Source organism: Cydia pomonella, chromosome 5 (genome assembly GCF_033807575.1).
Source record: "Cydia pomonella isolate Wapato2018A chromosome 5, ilCydPomo1, whole genome shotgun sequence".
Taxonomy (NCBI): domain Eukaryota; kingdom Metazoa; phylum Arthropoda; class Insecta; order Lepidoptera; family Tortricidae; genus Cydia; species Cydia pomonella.
Genome location: NC_084707.1, coordinates 14,394,812 through 14,421,496, shown reverse-complemented (window position 1 = coordinate 14,421,496; position 26,685 = coordinate 14,394,812). Strand labels below are relative to the sequence as shown.

The following is a 26,685-nucleotide window of genomic DNA, read 5'->3' as shown; positions in this document are numbered from 1 at the left end:
CTCGCGGCAGAACATTGCAGTAATACCCCCTATCATAAATTTACTCGTGGGTGATGTAAAGAAGTAAAACCAATGTGATCGATCCAATTTGAAGACATTCTTAGCTTGTAATGATTACCTTCTTTATTTGTAACTTAAAAAATAAAAGGAGCAAAGGGTAAAGGAGAACAAAAAAGAAAATAATTATTAATATAATTGTTTTTTAAATAATTTGAATACTTTTTGGACATTTACATAAACATTTAATAATTTACAATGATTATTTATACTGACATGACCATGACACATCATATTCATGACTAATACTACTCTCTAGGATCTATTTGCAACTTGAAAATTAATGAATCGTAGGTGCTATGAGAATTGAATCTTTACAACTAAACTGTAGTGAGGCCTACCGCCCCACAAGCCGTCGTTCAATACTAAGAGTGCATGCATGATTTATACTTCATATAAATAATTTAGTAGGACATTTATACACAGATAACTAGTAATCATAAAACATACATAGTTCGTATAGAACCCAACACGGAGACTTGACTATCGGTGACTATCATAAGCATAAGAGCGGATCACACTATCAATATTATCACACAATACTTACATGGCAATACAGTATTTCATAAATATTGATGTGTATTGAGCATTTAAACAAATTTGAAGAATTAAATTGATATTATTGACATGTCAGTATCACAAATTATTAATATTGATAGTACTTTGCCATTGAGAAAATGCACATTGGAAAGAAACGTTACAGTAGTCCCGGGAACATCTCGCAAGGTCAGTCTGAGTACTGGCAATACCCTAGCGGTAGTAACCTATTAATTTCAACAAGACGTCAACAGCCGCTCGTATTTTACAAAGATATGTCAAAGTATTCTAAAGCAATATAATAGCTATGACTCTAAATACTTACAACTATGTAGACCTCAAATGCAAATACTTTTTTAATTTACATGATATGAATACGTCATTAACCTCTGTTACAATAATTTAAACTTAGGTCAACAATTGGTAGGTAGTTTCAAATGTGTACCTTATAAATACAATATGTTGTAGTCACATACGGTATTAGGACAGATATTTTATTGTACAACAATGTAGGCTCGGCGAGCCGTGTGCAGGTGAGAGTGACGTTCGATGTAGTATTAGGCACAATGATTACTAATATTTCGTGCCCGAGATTACGTTTGAAATAATATGTCGGTTGGAATGTGGCATAAGATAAAAATCATGCATATTGCACTCCACTCGAGTGTTGTACAATAAAATGTACTAGGTATAATTGTCTGTAATATTAAAATTTTCGCTATATTAATTTATAATTATATCATACATTTTATTTACATTTATAGATATAAGACTTAAAACTTTATTTAATTTTTGGGATAATTTATTTATTTATATTTACTTTGATGTTAGCACATTTCACTGTATTCAAGTTACTTGGCGATACCGAAGTAATCTGTCGAAACTAGATACAGTGACAAATGTGCTCTATCACAGAGTAATGACATACAAGCGGGGCTGCGCGCCCCCATTGCCCCCGGCCCGTACTCATGCATATAACTTACTTACAGTTAAATAGGTACTAGGCGTATAACACTTGGAATAACATCGTTAAATAGCACTACGCTTTGCACATTTACAGTCGCCAATTTTCTCGTAGTTAGTCCCTTAAACTCCGGCTAATATAACTTTGTACATTATAAACATGATGTATCTACTAGGTTCACCCGTCGACGAAGGCGACGGTGTTACTAATATGACCATCGCACTAATTACATAAGAAGCTCACATCGCGTATCAATATTTGGAATGTGTTCGGGTGGTAGCTCCTATGAAATCTGCTTCCGACCTGATATAAATGCAGTTCCAACTCTAGGTCCGATTAGACCGTGAGTCCTTCAGTGCGGGCGGGCGGAGGGAGCGAGGCGAGCGGGTGCGGATGCGGGTGCGGGTGCGGGTGGTGCGGCGCGGGCGGCGACGCCTGCGCGGGGGGAGGCAGGGAGCCGTGCGCGGGCGGCGAGCGGTACTGCTCCTCGTCGCGCATGCGGCTGCGCTCCGCCAGTTCCCGCCCGCGCTCAGCTAGTTCTCGCATGGCCGCCTGGCGCTCGTCGCCTTCCAACGAAGGCGGCCGCTCTAGAGGCGATGCCGCGCCTGGCCTCACGCCGAACGCACCGAAGCCGAGAAGGCCAGGGAATTTTCCAGCGACACCGTTCTGACCCGCGCTTTGTTGGATCACAGATATTTCGTTCAGCTGTTGGAGAAAATTATGTTTTAAGTCTACAATCATGATCTAAGAGTATGATTCAATTAAATCTTGAGGAATCAAAGAGGCCAACAGCGTAAACACGCTTGTAAGGAACTGTCACTGGCGACGAAATAAAAAATTCAGCCATTTTTTTTGGTTTGGGTTTGGTCTGATAATGGTTGATTTTGTCGCGCATCGCTCCCGTAATATCACAACAATGAATGGCTTTTAACTTGGGTAGCGGATATAAATGTAAGTAGGTAGTCCAGTCTGCAGTAAATATTTACCTTTTGCTGCATGCCGTTAAGGAAGGGCGCGGGCAGGTAGGGGTAGAAGAGGTCGGGCCGCCGCAGCAGGTCGTGCGGCTCGTGCAGCGGGCGCGGCGGCAGCTCCAGCGACATGCGGCGCCCGCGCCGCGACGCGCCGCCGCTCCACATGTGCGTGCCCATGTGCACCTGGGGTACAAGTTGCATATTAGTAAAAAAATAATCTATAGGTACCTAATATCTGCCAAGAGCATGTCGGGCCATGCTCAATGTAGGATTCCGTAGTTACCATTCTGTCAGAATAAGCTAAGCGGGTGCTATTAGGTTAGTACTAAGTATTATGTATTAGATTCGCAGCGCTTAGTACGTCTTTTTACTAAAAAGATAAGACTTTTTGCAATACTCTAAAACTGGTGGTACAATCATGTTCGCTATTATTATATTATATTTTACAGTACATATGGTGCTACTTTACCGCACTAGTAAGAAAATTAGCATATTACGTTACTATATCGAACATTTAAAGGGCCATATGTACTGTAAAACGTTGTACAATATATGTGCGAATAGGTAATTCGCAACTCCCTTCGGTCGTGTTTTAAGTTATCGCCACTCGTTTCGAATTTCCTATTTTTCGCACTTGTATCGTAATGTACTATTTCAACACACTTGTTCAAAATGGTGTTTTTATTCCACCTATTTTTGGCTTATAATCCTAGATATTAAACACGCGTGCCTTTTTCAGTATATTATACCACTCGTGCTTTTTCATTATATTATCCGAGTGAGTTAAGAAGGTAACTGATTGCTTATATCATGTATGGAAACGGAGCCTTCTTAAATTGGCCGGGCGGCGGCGGCGGGCGAGGGACCGGCCGGCCGCCGGCGGTGGGGCGAGGGGCGGCAGGCAGTATGACAGGTGCAACACTGCATACTAACGGATTTAACAATTAAAATTTGATTACTATGAAAGTTTCTTATTTCCTCGCAAGTGTGTTGAAAAACGTCGTATGAAACGCGTGTGCTATGGTCATTACACATATCGGTTTTCTTATTGCGCGCTCGCTTGCAGCTCGCGCGCATAATATCGCCTCGTGTGTAATGACCAACTTAGCACACTTGTATCATAATGTACTAAAATGTAAGAATCTGAAATTTTCTTTTTTCATGACTTTAAATAAATAGTTCAGAAGTTATTGAAAAAAATAGGCAAAATGACCACGCTTTATTTCCGAAACTACTGGGTCTAAAATTTTGAAAAAAAAAATACATAAAATAGTTTGTTACCGACAGGATTTAAGAATAAAAATGCCTTTAGGCTGTTTTAGGGACACACACGCAATGGTTTACGTGAAACGTGGTGTAGACAGCTATTGCGAAGGCCGAACGCCGAGATCTGCGTAGGCCCGAAGGCCCGAAACGCCCTGAAGACGCCGTGGGCGTGCCTAACCGCGGCCGAGGCCGTAAGTGCTATAAGAGTTAGTTAAGGCATAGTATGTATAAGTTACTATGGTTTATGTGATGTGATAGTGCTGCTCTCTGGCGGCAGAATATTGCAGTAATACTCCCTATTAGTGACAGAGAAAAATGACCGCAATAACTGCAATCTCCCGTCAGAGTGCAGCACTAGCGCCTTTGCAAATCATAGAGTAACTTATACATACTGTGCCTTAAACTGTTTTTTTGGCAAGTTTTTACAGATAATAAAATATGACATTGATGCATCAAGGCGGTTTGTTTACAATATTTCGCGTCTTCCAGTAGGCCCTACTGGGAGACGCGAAAATCGAAATATAGTTATTCGACTCTTCATCGCTCGGATATAGAAGAGTGATAGAGAGGTTAGATTACGAAATTTTGATTTTATTGTTTCGCGGTAGACCCTCAGATTGTGATGGATCGACAGTAGTGACGCCCCCTACGCAGAGTTTCGCGTAATATATCCTCCTATTGAGTAGATTAAACTGACAGTAAAAATTCTAGTGAGTATTGTATTCTTTGGTAAAAATATTCGATAAAATTTATCGTGTGTAGTCTGTTAGGCATCTTAGCACGAAGAGTTTTGTTATTATCAGTTATTATGCTCGAATGGTTGACATTTACCTAATGTCATTTTAAAAATGGCGACTTATTTTCTAGAAGAATGACTAGACTAGGTTCTGAAGATACGAAAAAAGGCGTACCTACTCGATATTTGGTGTTATGTGGACTGACCTTAAGATTCCCTTTGGTGGTAAAGGCCTTCTGGCAGACGGCGCATCGGAAAGGCTTGTCGCCGGTATGCGTTCGCATGTGAATCTGCAGCGCCGACGACGACGAGAAGTTTTTGCGGCACACGCCGCACAAGTGCTTGGAGGACGCCGGCGGCGGAGGGTGCGTCGGCCCGCTTGCCACTGAGGAGACAAGGTTAGTTTAGTCAAATTATTATAGCATTTTTAATTGTATGGAGTAAGCTGCTATTTACATAAGTCAAGCGGGACTAATACGTTCATGAGACAACTGTTGCTTTTCTAAGATACACTTTTAACCTTAAAGAAAGGATTCGAGGTCCTTTGACCGGGCCCGACTTTTCCCTTTTCTCGCTGAATATTTAAAAGTTTTGGTACAGTCGCTACAGAGATCGCGTGTACTAATACATAAAATACATGTTTACTGTCATGAGCAAAAAAGTAGGTAAAAACCGATATTATTTTAACAATCTGTAATTTGGAGCTTAATAAGTACCTATTTTTAATTCATAGTTTAGTAATTATTTTACAATAAACAAAAAGTAATAAATTATAAAATACACGAAATAATTCTCGCACCAAAAACCCCGATGGTCATCAGAGATTATGATTTATGTTCGATACTCGTATTGATATTTTTGTGGAGTTGTGATTTTTTTTATCACTTATGCAACTTTTTTCTTATGAAAATGACGCAATGATACAGCTGGGCAACACTTTTTGCTATCTTGCTTTCACTCTAGAACTCTTTCGAATATTAATATGCAATTTTCATTCAATTTCCTCTGCTAATATACCTATTATAAATGTCTTTATTACGCACTTTTAACTTCTTATCTTAAGAAAAACCGGTATGAATTTGTAAATATTAATATAGGGAAAGGGTATATATAAGCGCCGCTGAGTATTTAATGGTTAGAAATATCACTTAACCCAGATTTCCTTCGATTCGACAGCTGGTAGGTTTCCGATACAAAAATTCTTTGTCTTAGCGCGACTGTTTTGCTTTCAAAACCATAAGGTTTACCATTAGGTTTAGGACTTGTATAAACAAGTCACAATTCTACCTAAGATATTAATCAAATATTACCTAATTTAGAAAACACACGTATGTTAAATACATGAACGGGGAACTTGTAGACCTAGTCTAAAAATCCAAAAACATCGTTTTGTACGAGATAACAAAATTGAAACCATGTCATATGTCGTATAAAAATCGGTGGATCATGGATTCTCGTGGTGTCACGAAGATGTTACTAAGGCAAAGTATAAAAACAGCATCAACTAACCGCTAGGCCGTTTGGGCATCGGCGGCAAGTCGATAGGCGAGGCGTGCGACATTGGCGGATGCGCCGGGGGAGACCGTTTCAGCTCCAGCTTGTCGGGCGAAGACCGGCGCTCCGGGCTCGCGTCGCGCTCCTCGCTCGGCGGACCCGGCGGCCCCGACATGCCTTTCTCGAACGACGGCGGCATGTCTCGGATCTTGTGCGTTAGCATGTGCTGCTTCATGTTGCCCTAGACAAATACATATAAAATTAGAAAACAAGAATACGCAGTCAGACCGAGAAGCTTGTGCAGATTAATATAGTGCCTTTCAAATTTATAATTTGCGTAAACATTGTAACTAAGGTCTTAATGGTCAGATCAGTTGAATTATTTATTACATTTTAATTAATGAGTAGTTAGTGTAAAGGACACATGAAGCACTGCGTAAAGGTCACAGCCATTCTAGTACCAAGCAAGCTTTTGAGTTAATTAAAAACAGAACGCCGTGTCGTAGCATATCTCAAACTGTTCTATGTAAGTTTAAAGGTATTTGAATAGTCTAAAAAAGTTTAGCTATGACACGAGAACTGCGTGACACGCTCAGGCGTCCATCACCCATACCGGATAAACGAAGGCGTTCCAGAGATCCAAAGCAGTGGCGTGCGGCGGGCGAGGGGCGCGCGGGCGCCTACCACACCGACAACCGCCGCCACTGCTCTGGAACCACAAAGACACGCAACATTACACACACACTCGCACACCGTTAAATGGGGACAAACAATTTAAGTTGGTACACTACATGCCGAAAGGAACTGAGTTAAGCCACATTTAGACGGTTACAGAACTTGCATGCAATATTCGATATATTGCTAATAGAGTACAATTAATTCGGTCGATCGACCAAAGATCGCAATGTAACGAAAATCGTATGCACGCACGCATCTTGAACCGTCTAAATAGGGCTTTAGAGTATTGAACATATAAATTCGAAGCGGACTTTATGGGACTAAATGTTTCGTGTCGCACCTACTACTAAATCAATAAAAAAGTTTTTCAAAAGTTAAAATCGCCATGTCGGCTTAGGTGGTAGGTAATATAGGTATACTTAATATAATAGTACCCCGTATAGTTTAGTTACCCCTTCTAAGTTGTTCAGTGTGGCATAGGCACATTTTAATTCCAAAAACATCATTACCAAACTAATTTATAGTCTACACGTAGTGGTATGTGTACGAAATGTTAAAATTTTTTTGCTATACAGAAGACCAATAATGTTAATATAATGCTTTAAATTTGCTACTCCACGCTAGATGGCGCTACAAGGATACTTCTTTTTATATCTCTATTAATTTTAAATATATTAAGATTATTAAGTAGGTGATTCCTATGATGATGAATATATCTAAGTTGACCCGTCGACGTCATCCTAGGTTAAGTACTTAATTGGCATTGAGTTCAATATATTTTTGCATATATTTGTTTATTATACATAAATATTTTAAGTAGAACTAATATTTACTTCTTTTCGGAAATTAAATTTAACTATACAAATTGTCTTTATAACTCGTTGATCATCTTGGTGTTGGTGATATATTTTATAGTTTTTCATTTCATATAGAGAATTTTAATCTTTAACTGATTTTGTTAGCGGGTACCAAACAGTAACTAATTTATGTCTGTGAAAATAGGTAGGTATTATTATAGCGCACCGCTACGAACACACGCGCAATGCTACTGTGTAACAAGATTTCAATATGCGATAAAATGTTTGACTCGTGAACTTTCGTTAGGTGCCGGTGGGTGTCGACTTATTGTAATTTCAAATGTGCATGTAAACGGCACGGATAGTCCCCCGTATTCCAATCCAACGTATCCATTCGTTGTGTTTGCTAGCATTCCCAGCTTTTCATTGCGCATGTTCCAATGGTGATAATGCGAGTACATTATGGTTAGTGTTGGTAGAATTCTTCCGGTACTAACATATCTCACAAAATTAGAGTTAGAATTGGTTACTTTTAGGTCCCTTTTCCGCGGCTAAAGTACTTGCTGTTTTTGGATACGTTTTGTTTAATTGCCCTTTTACCGCAGCTGCTCATTAAAATATCATTATAAGGTCTTCCGTCAAAACAACCTATTGAGTATAGTCCTGTTATCGTATCGCTCTCGTTAGTATTACTATAATTTAACCATAAATTGTACCTAGTTATATTTGTAAACCTGACAAGAAAATATTTACTTACGTAAAGAATAGGCGCAACACAAAATCAAATTCTTAAATTTGGGCTTTCAAAATTGATGTTCATTTGTCTTTAAAACAACTTAAAATAAACTGTGGTAAATTTTATGTGAAACATACCAACATTTTGGGTTTATGTCACATTCATTTCGTACAGTCTACAGCAGAAATAGCTTAGCGGTTCAAATGTTCAATATGATAACATAATCATAAAAATGCCTCATTATTTATTGATAAGTATTTCTCAGGTTAATATTATATCCGTTTCAGTTCTTGTCGTATATTATCTGAATAGGTGTAGATAGATATGGACGCCGACGTGCTGAACTAAAGGCAACTCGGGACTTTCTCTTTAGCAATTCAAGAATGTTCACGATCACGATTAAAATTACAAGCAGGGACAAAGAATTTATTCCCTTGTAGTGAGCGTAATGTATGTTTATTACAACTTGTCGGAAATTATCTGAAACTGCAGATCACTGCCGACGCGTTAATTATTCCCACATTTATTTCGAAATTACACCTTTCGTGGGCAGTTTCGGACATACATTACTAATAAATAAATTCCACATTACCTATAAATAGGGGAACATGATTTATAAAATGACATACGTTTGTAGCGAGATCTTTAAACTTATAACTCGCGGCGCCGTCATAAATAAAAATTAAATTATATTTTATTGATAAGACCAAAAACTTTTGGTAATATATGAAAAATGTTACTTTGTCGAGCATAAATAATCTTTTTATGACGATAAGCGTAGGTAAAGGCTCAAGGATTTATAAGCAATAAATATTTTACGACGTGAATTAATATTCTGATCGTTTTTCGTGACGTTGTTTTTATGAGTTATCATTTTTGTGTCGCGCCTCGCGAAGCGACTCGGGCGGCGCGGGCGCAGCGCTGTGTCCCTGCCTCTTGAAATATTGGCCGAACCGGGTATAAACCAGAATCGCCATAAACGTGATCCTTATAGCCTTTATTTATTATTAATATAACAATTTAATTAATTCGTTTAGCGTAAGATGATAATACCGGACAGTCTATTTATTAAAGTATTAAAAATATATTTTTCCTCGTCCTATATGCGAAAAATTACACTGAAAGAAATGTTTGCATAACTGTAACAAACATTTTGGTTACTGTTTACACAAAAATTGGGACTTGCGAACTATGTGTTGTATGTTACAAAACCGTGTTCAGGTATTTATTATACACTACAAAATAAGTTTTGTAAATTTATGCAAGTTTATTTTCTTATAACCGTAGTTTAGTTATTTAGTAAAGTTACAAAACCAGTTCGGCTATTTATTTTTTTCAGTGTAATTTGGTTTTAAATATACTTTCTATTTAGGTATATTCAGATATTTATTTAAATTGCGTTTACAGACTCAGTCTTTGTAAAATAAACATGTGTTACTTAACGAGTTTTAGTATTGTTGGTACTATTTTCTTATTATACTAGCGACCCGGCGGCTTCGCACGGGTTTACAAATTATACACTTAGATAAACCTCCCTCAAGAATCACTCTGTCGATAGGTGAAAAATCCGTTCAGTAGTTTTTAAGTTTATCGCGATCATACATACATACAGACAGACGCGGGGGGACTTTCTTTTATAAAGTGTAATTAAGTACCAACGTTAAAATTTACATGGACTTATTTGAGTCGGCGTCTGATAGGAAGGCATCAGTACAGTTTTGATTAAATCGGATCAAACGAGCCTACAAGTTCGCCAAGTTGGTCGTCAATTACTCGCAAGTCGGCAAGTCGCGTTGGCTCGGATGCGCGGAGACAACGGCCGAAACTAATGCGAACTAGAGGCGACGACTAGCGACTTGTAATTACAGCTTGCAAAATTAATGCACTGAAACTTCTCTGAAATGAAACCGGCGCAAGAACTTCCTCGGCGTTCGGGCAACTTGTCTCCTCGACAGCTAACTTGGAGTTCGATGCTCCGATCACTTGACACGACTATCTATTGGACTCGAACTATTTACATCTATTTACGTTACAACAATCACGATTGTTACAAGCTTGACTTTACGATCAAAATAGCCACCGCCTATTTACACGCCGTAAAACAATTTATTTTGCGAGTCAAAGATTTTATTGTCAATGAGGTTTATGCAGATGTGGGTCTACAGAAAATTTGTGGAAACGTAAACGCGCATATGTCGCTATTTGTGTTACAATAAGATATGTACTGGCCGCTGGCCAAGAATACTCGATCGGTGTTGTGTCCTCTTATCTGATTATTAAATAAACAATCGTAATATTTTATGCGTGATAAGTAGGTATATAATACTGCCTGGAATTCTCGGGTCCGCTCAATATCGTGTTAACAGAAATGATGGTAATATGGAGGAGTATTATGGGAACAGAAATAAGAATAAATACATAAAGCAACAAGAATGATAATTCACTAACCTTTGTGGAAAAGCCGCGATCGCAAACAGTGCATTTAAAAGGGCGCTCTTTGGTGTGACTTCGATAATGTATCTCCAGGGCAGAGTTGCAGGCGAAAGTCTTGTAGCAGATGTTACACGTTGTGTTGCCGCGCACTGTACACAGACAATTCCTCTTTACAATACGAGTATTTACACAATGCCACACTGTATTTAAATCGGAACGCACGATTACACTGTAGAAGTATTGATTCAACATCTTCTATAGTTAGATAACTGTTTAATTACAATCAGCGTGTATTCGAGCGCCCGGTAAGCGATCTTTCGTTAGTTGACAGGCGGAGGATGAATGATTCGAGGGGAATGGACGTGCGGGCGACCGGGGCGGACGAAAACATAGGTTCCCGCTTAGCGCATACCTGCGGGAGGAAAAGCGAGTCCGAGCGGGCTGAAGGGCGATCCTCCGAGAGCACCAAGCGCCGCGAGGGGGGCCGGCGGCGAAGGCAGCGGCGAGTGCAGCGGCAGCCGCGGCGGCGTGGACAGGCTGGACAGCGTCGGTGACGGCGGCGATGCCCGCGCGCTCCGCCCGCTCTCCGAACCTGTCGCCGATGGGAGGGAAGCCGTTGTGGTGATGGTTTTTACTTCGTATTCGGACGCCGAGGCGCAGACGGAGAGCGGCGAAGTTCGACGATCCTTCGTATCTGAGTCGTCGTCGAACTCCCTATTAGCGGGCTCGCGGTCGTCCCGGCCGCTCTCATCGTCGGTCCCGCGGGAGTCCGCCCGTCGGTCGCCGGGAGTGGAAGGAGTAGGGAATAGGGGCTGAGGGACACGGTACGAAGGAAAGTCCATGGTGTCTAATCCATTGCTCAATGGTGCGTATCCGTTAATATCAACATTGCGAATCTGATCGTAGTGATTGCTTGTACGCTCACCGGTATGTAGGCGTATATGTTGGTGTAAAATAGAAGGATCTGAAAACTTCTTGTGACAAACCGGACATTGATGTAACATTTGAGTGGGAGGTCTAATACGATGAACGCCCATGTGGGTCTTTAAGTTGCCTTTAGTGGTAAAAGCGCGCCCGCACAATTTGCACCGGAACGGCCGTTCGCCTGTATGTGTTCGATAATGCATTTGTAAAGCGCTTTTGCAAGATAGAACACGATGGCATACTATGCATTCATTAGGATCGGATACTTTGTTATCTATGTTATCTACCAACTGTTGTAATTTTGTTGTTTCTGACGTTTTTGTTATCTCTATCAAATTTTCCCACGAGTTGTCGTTGCTACCCGGACGTGGTAAAAGCGAATTATAATACAAAGGATCGCGAGCTAGATCCACGTCAACGACGCCATGGACGGAGGAGTGGAACGGAGTTAAACTACCTGAAGAAATACTGCTAGGCGGGGAGTTGGGAAACAAAGGAAAAGTGGGAAATGTACGTAGTCCCGTTGCTATTGAAATTGGCCCAGATATCGATGAATTCTTACTTGATAAGTTTTCCGGTTGATCTGGATCGGGCTTCACATGCGGACTTTCTCTGCCGATTTGGTCTTCATTGCTGTATTTTGAGTCCATGCTGCAGTCATCGTAAGGCGACGTTGAGGGATATCGGTCATGTTCAGCCTCCTGAGTTGCATCGTTCTCTTCAGGTTCTCGCTTGGGTGATACGCGTTCTGATTCTTCAAAACTAGAATCCCGTTGGCTCTCCTCATCCTGGGGCTCCGATTTGAACATTTCGGGTGCAGATCGGGAAGGGCTCGGCGCAGATGGTTTACTGAGATCAGCCGGAGCATCTTGTTCTTCACGCATTGCGAATAGTGGATGAGGCGGTAGAGGTTTGTCTCCCAGTGGACGCGGTGGCAGTAGATCGTGGTGCGGTGGTCTGTATAACGGCAAGCCTGGCGGGAAAGGTGCAGGTGCGCCTGGAGGGAACTGAAGTGGATGGGGCGGCATACCCGGGATGGGTCCCGGCGACAGTTGCGCTAATAACGGAGGGTGATATTTGTCCAAATGCTCTGGTATCGGGTTAGGGTTCATCTTGACATGTGGAAACTTCGCAGTATGTCTTTGGAAATGGACTTTAAGATTCCCTTTAGTTGTGAATCGCGATCCACATACGTTACATTTAAAAGGTCGTTCACCTGTATGCGACCGGATGTGGATTTGTAGCGCTGAATCGCTTCCAAAGACTTTCCCGCAGTATCGGCAGCGATGTTTGAAGAATGGCTCATTTCGCCCTCCACTTTTTCCGTCGTAGGGCGACATCTTTCCAGATTTACGAAATGCTAATTCGTCTGCTAGGTTATTCGCTAATAGACCTTGTGATGCGTTGTCGAGTACTTCTTGGGCGCGTTTTTGTAGCATTTCAAGCGTATTTGGTTCGTTGAGGGATGGTGGTGGATCATTATTCGTTATGATCGAAGATGCTAAAGAGGACGATATGGAACTGTAGGGTGGGTGGGACATCATAGGTGGCGTAGAGGTTGGGATTTTTGGAATGGAGATTTGCTCTGTCTTAGGAATAAGATGCGAGTGCGTAGACGGTAAACTTTGGCTAGTAGGAGGCATGGGTACAGGAGGTGATGGCTCCCGTGGCGGACGAGGCGGCGACGGTGATCGAGCGGCAGGCGCAGGCACGATCGGTTCAGTGTCATTCGGTGACGGACTTCCATCATCATCTCTCCGTTGTGTTAGCGACAGTTGGTTTTGTAGTTGACGTATCAACTGCAGTTGAAAAACTTGTTGATGTTGTAGCGTAAAAAGTGTACTTTGTAGGACGGCAAGTTCGTGTAGCGCCGCTTCATTGTCGGCATTGTTCGCCATCGCTGTGGCGGCAAATTGCGCTACAGCAACTTTCGTGTTTTGTAGCGCTTCGAGCGTCACGTGTCCGGCAGCCGGGAAAGGTAGTCCTACCGGCGGCACGTCGGCCTCAGGCACTTCTGCTTCTCCTTCTTCGAGGCTGTTATTATTTTCTGCATCTTGTCGATGCCTTCGCACTTGTTCTAATCTTTTGTTAGGTTCATCCATTTCTTCGTCCCCTGATACGACCATCTCCTCAGGGTCGGAGTGCATTCGTTCCTCGCCCATCTGTAGCGCCTTCTCATCGCACACTCTTTTGTGGTGCAGGAACTCGTGCAGATTATCGAACTGCTCCTGGCAGCGCGGGCACATGTGCGCCTCTGTTCTATCTCTCGCTTCTTCTGGTAAGACATTGTTAATTTCTTCTTCCGAACACGAACCGGAACTTTCACCTAAAACAAAGAAAACTTAATTACTTATCGAAAGTTTTTTAGTTTTTTATTGTGTAGGTGTACGTGTCGATGTTCCTATTTAGGTATTTTATGCTAGTGGTGGCATTTCACCTACATTCCTACCTATGTTAATGTTATTTGTAGTGCCGTGTGTGGAATTACTCAATAAATTACCATTACTATTTAGGTACCGCGAAAAGTTATAATATTATTACTTTGTTTGATACTTTCGTCTGGAGCGAACTATGTAAAAGGATAATTAAATTGAATGTAGTAATTAATTTATTTGAAGGGTAACATCACGTATACCTAATGAATTAAAATACATCCCAACGTTTCGAGCCCTTTACCAGTACTCGATATGATCCATTTAATTGTTTTATTTCATGAATAAATATGGCAGTAAACGAAGAAAAATATTTATTAAAGGGTAATTTAATTGTAAGGATGTTTTATATTCTGTAGTGTATCTAAAAGTGGGTTTTAATTTAAAAGTATGTTTTACAAAATATTTTCTTAGTAGGTAGGTACTTAAGTATTCGTTTTGAACAAACATTAAAATTAAAGAAGTAGGCGGTACAACCGCCTATACTACAGACTGAAGTGATCATGCGTTTATTGTTTCTTTTCTGATCTTTTTTAGTATCAACATTGTGGTACAATTTTCAAAGGCGTTTAAATTAAATTGACTGACTGAAGCTTTAACCTATCAATATTTATTTCTAAAAACATGAAAGTTTAAAACCGCGTATATTTCAGCTGTCACGAGTTGGTCTATAATTAGGTGTCTACCCAGGTATTCATCTGCATTCAACCCGTCCGAGTGTCCGTCACTGTCGATCCATACCATATCGAGTAGGTTTTTACTATATTCAGTAAGGATTATAAATCCTCTTATTAAGCACTTGTAAAATAAGGAGTTATTTGCATATAAAAATTAAGTAGGTGCTTGTTAAAATTTCCGGTCAGTACTTAGCTAGTAAATTATAAAAAATAATCATATACTGCTTATTTTAATATTTTTTGATGTAGTTTTAATTTAAGATAACTTCGTTTCAAAGTCTTACTTACGCGACAGTAGGAAGCACCTTAATAATGAATATTACTATATTTTCTGTACTAAGTACACACGTTTAGAAAAGCTCTTCCGCTGATCAACATCGTTTATTTTTTGATAGTAGGTACTTCTTGCGGTTATTCGATGCCTGTCCGACACAAGTTTTTGTGGCAAATCGGTAAGTTAATTTATTTTAAACACACAAGTTCGTGGTTAGCTACGGCTGGCCAAGCCGTGAAGCCGCGTCCTAAGTTGGCTCTGTTTTCCCCGCACGCTGTGACAGTGACTGACATTGGTTAAGACTCATGCGTCAGTCTTGGCGACGCTTTTCAAGTCGTTCATGCTGATGTGTTGTGATTTTTCCTCTGACGCAAAAAAGGACTTATTTTTTTTGTGCAAGAATCAAAATCAAAGTAAAGGTTAGTGTTTATTACTGCTAATTGTTTCCAGGCCAATAATCAACATTCTAGTTTTAGTTATTAAATCTGTTGCCTACTATGATATTGATCTGTCAGTATCAAAAGTGACGTTTTTGGTTGAAGAAATTATATGCATATAATATTGGAAACAAATCTAATAGGTAACTAAAATTAGAATTGGCCTGTTAGTGTTATGATATTGTCAAATTTCAACTGTAGGTATCTGAATTATTCTTTACTTTAGGAATAAATATTATGGACTATTTTTTATCAAGCAGATATGTCTACGGGCGAAACTACAAATTTTTATACTAAAGAAAAAAGTTCGCAAGTTCGAGTCTTGCCGGAAGCGGTGAATTTCTCCTTTAACATAAAAAAATATTCGGACCAAATTTTAAAACAAGCATTTTGTATGTATTTTGCAAGTTTTGAAAGTCTTTGCATGTTTAAAATATGTCGCTTTCGGAGAATGCGAAAATGTAAAAAAAATTGAAGTAATAAGTACCTTCTTACTAAATAGGTATCTATTAGTTCGATTAGCTGCGAATTTGTTCAATTTTCCGTCCAAAAGCATTCTAAAACGCTTTTAACTGTTTCGTAAAATATGTTTATGTAGCTACTTATAAACCGCTGTGGTCAATTATTTCAAAGGTTGAGGTGGACGAGTAAGCAGAAAACCTTTTTGATAGTGGTCATCGGGATGAAACTATTTCAGGTTGTAAGTAGTTTTGAAGTGATATATTTTATTTACAAACGTTTATTGTATAGAGCTACAGTTAAAAAATTAATGGGTAGTAGGCACGTCATAAACATAAAGCTCCTAAGTGACAAACTGCGATTTTTCTAACAAAAACTGTTAATTCTAAATAGTGGAAACAATATAAAAGCTAATTTGTTTAGTAATAAACCTAAAATATTGTTTTCGTATTATTTATATTCCTATTTATTATTCTATGGTAAGTTACTGCTTAACTTATGATCAACATGATGAAGAGGACTGTTGAAATGATTATATATGCCGCCATTAATTGAGAAATGCGAATAACGGCTTGTCAGCTTAAAATATCTACAGAGGCAACTTTTCACAAGTATGGATACTTATACTTTAGTTTGTATCTCTGTCAACTAACTGGTTTTTTGTTACATTTACAAAGTATGGTAAATTCTATGTTTAATGTCCCACAGTGCACAGGCCTCAAGACACAACCTAGTGTGAGGGCTAATGTTTGCTCTAAAAAGCTTTTGTAGATATTTTATAGTTAATTTTAATTTAATTACTAATGTTTCAAGTCATGTCATTTTTGAAAATGAATGTATTTGTATGGTGTCCTAAAGTTATCTTCTTAAAACCAAAGGCAATTTTTGCGCTTTTGAATTTGGAACTTTCTTTTAGTTCTATAAAAGTTCAAAACTCAAATTAATTTGTACTGGCACAAGTACGCCGGAACGTAGGTACGAGGTTAAAATTGACTAATGGGAGGTGTATACATATCGCAATAATATACCTAGTTTAAATAACGACAATTATATTGGATATGAATTTGGTGGGGTTAGTGTGCTTGTTACCGTCCAATTGACGGAGTTGCTACAAAGAATTGGGTATAATTTGATTACAAACATACCATAATAGATCTATTTACATAAAAATTATATTTCGCAAGTAGCTAATTAAAAATAAAATAAATTCGTTGCAGCTTTGTATCCGTCTATCCGTGCCTTTCAGAGGTCATAAAACCAGGAACAAAGTACAGACTGGAAATGTTCATGGAAGATTTAATTACTATTCTAGCTATTGTAAGTAATAGTTGTATGTATACTTAGAAGTATAATAAAACCAAAAATTGACAGTTCTATGAAGTTTTTAAAAGAAATCTTAGAGAAATTTAGTGGACGGAAACTAACATACCAATTATATGAAATATTTAGTTTTCAAAATTAATTTTTAATTAGCAGAAACGTCTGCGAACGATGCTATTAAGCTTAGAATTAATTTAAAAGTGGAAAAATTGCCTTAGGGAGTCTTGAACTCACGGCCTCTGGAGTCTCACCCAAGGCAGTAATTTTTTCACTTTTAAATTTATTCTACTTAAGGTTATTTAGTTTTCGTCCATGAACGGACAGAAACCCAAATGGCTAGGCGAATATTTAGTATGGTGGTTTTATTCTAAATACATTTGTTTTTCCTCTTAATATGATCTGTATCGCCTATTAAAGCAGGCATTTAGTTTACATCCACTGTGTGAATAAAATATTAGTTTGTACAATTGATTTTGTACAGATTTAAATGAAGGATGATTGAATTTGGTATGAAAATAGCTTGAGTCCAAAGGAAGGACATAGGATAGGTTTATCACGAAAATAATCATTATACGCGGTCGAAGTTGCGGACAGAAGCTATAAAACCAACTAAAAATGATGTATGTGTAACATAAGAACTAAAAACTAAATATGAGGAGTGTCTTTTCAAAAGGACTTATTTATTAAGCGCCTTTTGAAGAAACACTCCTAATATACACCGTGTTTTTTTTGATTTGCGTTAATTTCGAGGGTGCATTCCTGAGCTTTAATTAAGTAACTTTCTCAAAGACACCGATATTCTAATTAACTCCATTTCGGAGATAATCAATCATATTTTTTTATATTATAAGGCCCTTACGAGCGTGTACACTTGCCTTAGGGCCTGTTTACTTATTGATTAGTGTTTAGTGCGAGTTCATACATGTGCTACTAACGTACGTACTATCTCGGACGATCGATGTTAGAAATGACATTGATATATCACAGTTTTCAATTGTTTGGTTGAGTTAAATGTAATGCCCGTGTTATAATAACGCTATATGCAACATTTAGTTACTTTTTATAAAAAAAAAAATTGTAAAAAAAAACAAAAAAAAAATTTTTTTTTTTTAAAATTTACTATGCCATTTAGTTTCCTTAAACGTACTTACCGAAACCCCGGAGTTAACGCAATTCAATAAAAACACGGTGTATAATCGATTTTCAACTTATATAATGCAGTAGTTGAAAACTAGCTCCTAGGCGGACGGAAACGAAAATATCACTACTTTTGCAACACATATTATTCACAAAAAACCGTAAATATTATTTATGGCCAATACACAGTATGAGCAATACAAACAAATACAATACATTTAAGTAAGTGTACTTTAAGATTTTTTGTTCCGCGCTTCATAACTCCTATAATTAGATGAAAAATAACGCGCCTTCCTTATATGATTATGTTGTTAGAAGCTAGAAGCTGCGGTAAAAATGATATTGAACACAAATGCAAATAAGAATAGCTTATATTTTAACCATGCTACTGAGTTTATATTTGATCCGATTTCAAATCTGTTGTGTTAAGTTGTATTTTAAGTTTAAGCATTAAATTATGCTTAATTAACAATAGCAATGGGTTGCTTATTAACAATACTATAAGTATATATTAACCTTTAAAGAAAAAAATAAAGCAAAATTGTACGTAGGTAAAGTGTAGTTGAGAGTTAGTGAAAGTATTTCTTAAATGAAAAAAATGTTTCCGTAAGATTTAAAACTTAAAACTTCATTTAAAGGGACGAACGTCAGATGTTTTATTGTATGTAGTTTTGGATGTGGAATAGAACGCACAAAAATAACAATGCATCCTGTTCCTAATCAATGCGCCGTTTTACTATGACCTATTGATTACTAGGTACTAATATCTGTGTGAGTACTAAAAATATACACATCGAATTAGCAGGAACATTCGGAGACTTTGCGCCTCAGTATTCTAAAGTTGCACGCCGGTGCAAGGAGTTTAACCTGGGTAGAACATCAACTAAAGACGAACACCCCGAAAACTGCCCACAAATCTTCCTTACTTATGAAAACGTCAAAAAAACACGATCTCGTGTTAACAGATAGTAGTTAACAGCGTTCATAGGCTACGGTGACTGCTTACCATCAGTCGGGCCGTATGCTTGTTTGCCACCGACGTGGTATAAAAAAAATAGTAAAGTGCCTACCAGGCATCTAGTTGAGCTCAAGGGGACTTGAAGGGGGGGGGGGGAGGGGAAGGGGAGGGGGGTATTCAAATATTCTTAACTGATGAACTACACATGAAAAAGTCTCTCCCCGTTGGTTGCATACAATGTTAACGGCCGAACAAAAGAAAACGTAAGAGAACAGGAGAAAATGTAAGATTTAAAAGACTAATCTTGACAAATATCAAACTGATCCCGAAAGATTTTTCCGTCGGTTTGTCACCATGGATGAGTCTTGGATCCATCATTTCGATCCTGAGACCAACCATCAATCCACGACCTGGGTGCGATCGAGTTCACTACAGCGAAGCAGTTCAAGGTCGCAAGCTGAGCTGGTAAGATCATGCCTTCCATGTTCTAGGATTCCGAGGAAGTGATAATGATTAAATGCCTGGAAAAGGGAACCAATATTACGAGCTCTATCGACGCTGACCAAATACGCAGATTGAGAGAAGCTATCAAAGAATAGCGGCGGGGTAAAATTCGAGCTGGTGACCTGTTTTACCAGGGCATCGCACCCCTCCACAAGGTCGGTGATGCAATGGCTGCCATACGTGATGTAGGATTCGAATTGCTAGAACACCCCCCACATTCGCCAGAACTAGCCCCCAGGATCTTTTATATCTTTTCACAGCTGAAGGAAGATCGTAAAGTCAACACATTTTTGGATGATAACGAGGTAATGGTCTCTGTGAAGGCATTTTAGAGGGTCAACAATTTTTATTTTAAATGAACGGTCTAGAGAAACAATGGTAAGTGTGTAAACTTGCTAGGAGACAAGATTGAAATAGTTATTTACGATACAAGTGCGAAAACTAGGAAATTCTTAACGATTATGGCGATAAATTAAAACACGACCGAAGGGAGTGTTTTAAATCGACACGAGTTGCGAATTACCTATTCGCACATGTATCGTACAACGTTTTACAGTACATATGACACTTTAAATTTTCGACATAGTTACACAATGTGCTAATTTTCGCACTAGTGCGGAAAAGTAGCACCATATGTACTGTAAAATAAATGATTACTTTTCACATTTGATGTAACTTTCATACTGATTGTCACTACTTTTGGATCGCCCCTCCATTGGATCGACCACACGAGTGTTTTAATGTCTAATTATGTACAGTCACATACAATATTTTATCTACACACATATTATCAAAGATAATTTGAAATAGAGGTGTATTGCCAAAGAAAACTTTGTAGCGACGTAAATTTACTGCTATCTTTCGACACATAATTAAAACTTTTAGAACGCCATTTGACTTTGATCCTTATTCTTTCACTAATATGTGTTCAATTTAGTGGGTAGCTTACTACTGTGGGACTTAGTAAATTTGTGAAATAGTGTCCTATAATATTTATTTACAGTACATATGGTGCTTCTGTTCCGCACTAGTGCGTAAATTAGCACATTATGTAGCGATGTCGAAAATTTAAAGGGTCATATGTACTGTAAAACGTTGTATGATACATGTGCGAATAGGTAAATCGCAATTCGTGTCGATTTAAAACTCGCCCTTCGGTCGTATTTCAATTTATCGGCACTCGTTACGAATTTCCTATTTTTCGCACTTGTATCGTAAATAACTATTATTTATTTAGAGCCGGCATTGGGGCATCATTGCTTTCCGTGGCGTCTCCGAAATATATTTATCGCTCATTTTACACGAAAGTTTTGCTATAATAGTTTAAAAACATCAATACATATTAATTGTATAGGTACTTAAAAACTAATTAAAAGATAACTTTACGTCAAATGGCAGTAAAAGAAACCTTTTTTCATGTCACTTGCGTATTACGCATCCGTAGTTTTTTTATATGGTTTGCAATTGATATTTCATTTCGAATAAAACATCATCTCCACTGATATTAGAACAAAGGTCAAATCAAATTGCTTCTTTTCATCAGAGATATTCGAAATTGGAATGTTATTACCAAATTGAGTTATATATGAAGCAATAATAACATTTTCACAGATAAAAAATTGTAATAGAATTGCAATAATACAATTGTAATATTGTAACAGAACAGTTAATGCTAGCCATTATTTGCCGATTTTGAAAGCATCATAGAGGGTTTATGTGTGTAGATAGTTTACTTATAAGTTATGAAATAAATATTTTTCATTTTCATTTTCAAATTACTATATTAAATAAATATCCTTAAATCCACCACCCTTCGACATATAGGTATTTTTATTTTGTAATGCCCGTGGGTTTGGCTACTCATCACTAGATGTCGCTAGCAATCCGTTCAAGCAGTTACCTGAAAATCTGAAATTGAAAACTATTATTTTACTTTAGCTGAAAATGATTCATTATTAACTTTATGTGCCTATTAAAATAATATAATCTTAACGGCTTAATTATTCGTGCGCTATTTATAAAATACCAAAAGTATTAAATATAAAATAACTGCATATCAATTACATTAAAGTTATTAAGTAGGCATTTTTACTTTATTTATTTTATTGTATTAATAATTTATTTTATATTGTGTGCTTTATGTCTAATTGGTTGTGTACCTATATTTGTAAATTTTATAAGAAAAAAAAACCGTTAAGGTGCGTATTTCACTCAAAAGCTGATTTCGACCGTCAGGTCCATAAGAAAAAATCGCAGTAGTCTTGTTTTATTATTAATTACCTATCTCGAATCACATAAGTACTATTTATCGTTGTTCTGCGTTTTAGCCGAAGTTTTACTGTCCGAATTTCACTTGCCAACCAACTTTTCGCAAATGATTTAGGTATTGTGGCAACAAACATTTGGCAAGTTTTCATTATAATGACGTTTCACTTGGAAGAATTATGATATTATGAATCTCTATCCTACACGGAACAAGATTATCATTATGACATGTAAACAATATTTGTAACCTAATGTGCAACGAACGATGAGCGAAGCGAGGAGGAGCATTTTAGGTTAACTGCGCCAAATCCTAATTTTTCATTGTATAATTTTAGTTTACAAATTAAAATAAATATTTTTGTTTTGTTTTACGTTCAATTTACGAAATCGTTCTGATGTCTACAACGTAGCGTTTTATAGTGTATATTTAAGTTATTGTCCAAACCAGTTTCTAACTGTTAGTTTGGGTTACCTATTGTGTTGAGTTGTCACTTGATCATTCGGCAAAATAAAATCTAAGTCAACGATTTAGAGAATCTATTTTATTATATATTTTTGGAACTCATTACCCCGTTATTATAAGTTCCAAACTTAACTAGGTTACCTAGAGTAAGGCTGAAGCGAATCGGATCAAGATGAAAAATTAATTGGTATTTCAAATGGTGAATTGTCTTTTCTCTTACCCTGCAATGCCAAACAAAAGCAACATTTTTAATATCAACAACAGATTTTTTCGTTTGTTCAAATGCGCCTACCCTACTTTAAGCATGTAGGTACGTCAAATGTATTGTACCTATAATGTACCTACGTGTACAGCAGTATAAGTATCTATGTGTAGACATTGTTTTGTTGATATATGATATTTATTTGTGTATCTAGTTAGTTAACAAATTAAATGTATAATCTATCCCATAAGGGGATAAGTAAGCCTCTGTAAAAATGTTAGGTATTTAAGTATATGTTTATATATCTGTCGATGGTTCACTAAAGTAGGTGACAAAATAAAATATAGGTATCTATGTACTGAAACTTCTATGGGCTCTATTTATTCATTTTACATAAATAGCTATCACATATTTCACCAAGTTAAAATTACCAAAATGATGTAAAATAGGACCAATAGGATTTAGTAGCCGTTAATTGTACTCCATTTTCAAAGAGCGGATTGATTTGAAGTTTCTTTAGCTTATGCAGATTTGATGACAATGCAATACCAAGTTCCTGCCTACTAGTATTAACATAACAAAATGTAATGCATTTTAAATTAGTTTGTCCTTGTTCGTCACTCTGATACTCGTGTTTGTTAGAAGGAGACAAATCTTGTTTTATCTATTAAAGGGATGTTTTATAAATAGGTAATTTTAGGGTTAAAATTTAAGATTAGTGCAGTATTCATATATGTTCAAAGCAGAACATGTATACATTTAATAAGTCCTATTCATTTATTTATTCTTATCAACATATACAACATAGGTATTTATTGGCGATTTGGCAACAATACGCTGAAATTTCCCAGCTTTTCAACTATTTGGGATAAACAGCCGGTAATGAGACTAATGTGTCACCGTATTATAATATTATTCATATTGTTTTTAGGATTAGATAAATAATTATTTAACTAGCCAACTCGGTGAAATTTGAAATTAAATATAATATCATTATTTTCCATGATTAATAGAAAGACAATACCTAAAAGAGGCATATTATCATTTTAAAATAGTTTTCATAGAAATGCATACCCACCTAGTTAACGATGCAAGAATTTTCTAATCTAAAAAAAAAACGAAGTGAGCATGATATTTGTTACCTACCTGTCACTTCTTGCCTGTGTCCTTATAATATACCTACACAACATGTGTCTAGTTCAGTATATTCCAATATTCAAACTGCAGGTAGGTACCTAATTGTTTATAAATGTTCTAGTTTGCTATCAAAGTGTTACCGCAATATTTTAATAACACTGTATCAAACGTATAAAACCAGTTATTGTTAGTTCTCCGAAATTTGCGATTGAAAAAAAAGAAAGAATTGCATGTCCGGTGCATAAGCCGCCGCGTTTGAAGCCGTTCAATTTTTTTGACGTTTATGATGTTTACACTGAAAGCGAGCGATAAAGTGAGCACCGACACAAAACACAGTAATCCGAGCCTTGCTGCGGCGAGGATTAACCATCTCATTTGAGGCAAGATGCCGGTGCGTTTAATAATTATTTGTAAGATGAAGGATTAGTGGTGTCGCTGTGTGCCCGGTGACAGCGCTTTTGCGCCGCGTCCGAAAGGCCGGCGGCCGCTGCATTACGCACAGAAAAAAATATACGGTCACTGTCCTGCAACCGCCGCCTAAACCCACCATTATGCTAAGTTTACAAAACAACTTGCATTGTTGTTTATTCCAGTTACATTGTTCAAATCATAACAGGTTCAAATCCCTTGGGATGATTGCGTACCTGATGCTATGATATCATAAAATAACGCAATCGTAGCAGTATTTAAACTTTATTTATAAACTTTTCCTTTGTATTATAAATACCAATATTTCTCCATGCAGATACTTGTTAGAAGATTTGAATAAGCGTCTGAGTGTAGGAAGAATAATTGCGATATTAAACATGTTCTTCTATAAAACTATTTTGATTTGTGGCCATGATAACGACTATATAATACACGTACCTAACGACTTTCAACCCACGTACAATAAATTTATTTATTATTTTGTTTTATCGCTGCAATCACCATTAAAATATTTTAAGTTTATAATTAAAGTTGAGAGCTAATTAATCTACTTAGAGAAGGACTATAAATTATATCAAAAGTAATTATTCATCATCGAGTTGTACGAGTAAATGGAAGCATTATGCATATCAACGTTTCATTTTAAGCGCTGGGACCGGAATATTAACAAGTTTTTCGACTTTATTAGTGGACCAAACAAACAGTGAATATATTTCATAAGAATGTGAATACGTTATTTCAATAGTTGGCAGATAAAACGCCGCTTAGTATTTTATAGAGCACTCATAAAACTGGCAATGAGATAAGCCGACCGTAACGGTGTTATAATAAAAATTTGACAGATCTCATATGTAGTTGTAGAGCCTAATCACTATCTATAGGTACTGCTCAAGTTTGCGAAGTGTAGACACTCTACTAGGTACAATATTTTTACAAAACAAGGTAGGTTTACATACCAAAGCATTATTTTTAAGCTCTACCAAAATGTTTGTTTTTGTTTAACAACATTTTTGCGCAACCATACCTTTGCTATACCTAATTATGAAGGAACAAGCACACCTAAATTATGTTAAGTTCACTTCTTTTTTATAAATACCACCTAACCATTAATGATTAACAGCAGGTAATTTAAAATTACGTTAATTAATTTTGTTCACTGGTTAAGCAAAATATAAGTATAATGTAAAAAAAATGCTTTCTAATTTCATAAATAGAGTTATTAAAAAACAAAAATAAAGTTCTTAAAGTCTTGCACATTATAAAATAAAACTCATAGATAACCAGGAAAAGTTATCATTGTGTCATCCCAGTTGTATATTATTATTATTTCAAAAACAGGTAATTAATAATTATATAGGTGAAAAACCTGTGAAAATTCAAAATACCTACGTATGAATTGGGTTTCAAAATAATTTAATAAAAATGAAGACATATATTTTTATTTTGTGACAAAATTAATTACTAAACTTACTTTTTTTAACTTGATTATCTAACTTTTTAAGTTGGAGTAAATTATTGTTCTTTATTCACATTTTATATATATTTTTATTTTTACCTACCTTCGCAAATAAATTTGGTCGAACTCTGCAAACTTCAAAAGAATTGTAAAAGTATGTGTAATTTTCTATAAATGATAGTAAAAAAATATTTTGGAAACTGCATTCACCGCTATAAACTTTTCTTGTCACTTCACTAAGCTTGTTCCGCACCTACCTGCGGCGTGGTCCCTCGTGTAAGCGCATTTGTTTGTCAAGTGTGGAAATTCACTGCACTCTACTCACCACGTTGAGGGCGAATTTTAGTGCTCACTTTCTGGTGGATGCCGAATTTTATCGTCGCTAACTGAATCATTGTCGCGGACCGCGGTCGGCTCTACGAAAACGTATTCACGGTAATCTTTCTCGTCAAATATATTCACTGTTCCGAAATGTATGATGGTTGTGTAGTGATGTGCGTGGTGGGTTCGAGGGTGAGCTAGGTACCGATGGAGACGCGACGGACGCAGGCTGGCTTCACGCGCGGCATGGTGTCGGCGGCTACAGCCGGCACATGGCCCCGCAGCAGGGCTGGAGGTCGGCACTCGCGCGTCGCGCAGTGTTCGGGAGCTACGGCGGACACGGGGTGCGGCCGAGCGCGCCACTCGCCATCTGAAGCGCGACTGAGCGAGGCGGCGGGCGACGGGCGGCGGGCGGCGAGCGCGCGCGCGCACCAGGTATACGGTTATGACAGGAGGCGGGGCCGCGCCCGGCTCATAAATCAAACTTCGCCCATTCGCACGCGCCGCACGGGCCCCCCTCCTCCATATTCCATATTCGGGGCGGGGCATATTTTCATAATCATAACGCCTCATATTCATAAGCGATATGTGGCGAGTGGGGCCGCGAGGCGGTGCGCGCGG

At 37.7% G+C, this 26,685-nt stretch overlaps 1 protein-coding gene across 3 annotated transcripts; it reads right to left on the bottom strand.

The window, feature by feature from the left end:
- Positions 1-178: 178 nt before the first annotated feature.
- Positions 179-26,552, bottom strand: LOC133517786 (homeotic protein spalt-major). 3 transcript variants are annotated; one of them, XM_061851205.1, is made up of 9 exons: positions 26,069-26,552; positions 12,156-13,919; positions 11,082-11,261; positions 10,685-10,818; positions 6,639-6,734; positions 6,041-6,266; positions 4,738-4,916; positions 2,545-2,712; positions 179-2,263 (listed from the first exon to the last, which is right to left on the bottom strand). In XM_061851205.1, the coding sequence occupies exons 1-9, from the start codon at positions 26,136-26,138 to the stop codon at positions 1,895-1,897; spliced, it is 3,186 nt and encodes a 1,061-aa protein (XP_061707189.1). In that variant the 5' UTR covers positions 26,139-26,552; the 3' UTR covers positions 179-1,894. The 3 variants fall into 3 exon arrangements, with proteins under 3 accessions (XP_061707189.1, XP_061707190.1, XP_061707192.1); XM_061851206.1 differs by having other exon boundaries at positions 26,270-26,551; XM_061851208.1 differs by lacking the exon at positions 11,082-11,261 and having other exon boundaries at positions 26,069-26,548.
- Between the last annotated feature and the right edge of the window lie 133 nt (positions 26,553-26,685).

Coding starts and splice junctions, on each gene's coding strand:
- LOC133517786 (XM_061851205.1), bottom strand. CDS start 26,138: ATGATTCAGTTAGCGACGATAAAATTCGGCATCCACCAGAAAGTGAGC. Junction 10,819..11,081: donor ACTCGCTTTTCCTCCCGCAG/GTATGCGCTAAG, acceptor GTCTGTGTACAG/TGCGCGGCAACACAACGTGT. Junction 2,264..2,544: donor TTAACGGCATGCAGCAAAAG/GTAAATATTTAC, acceptor TTTCTCCAACAG/CTGAACGAAATATCTGTGAT.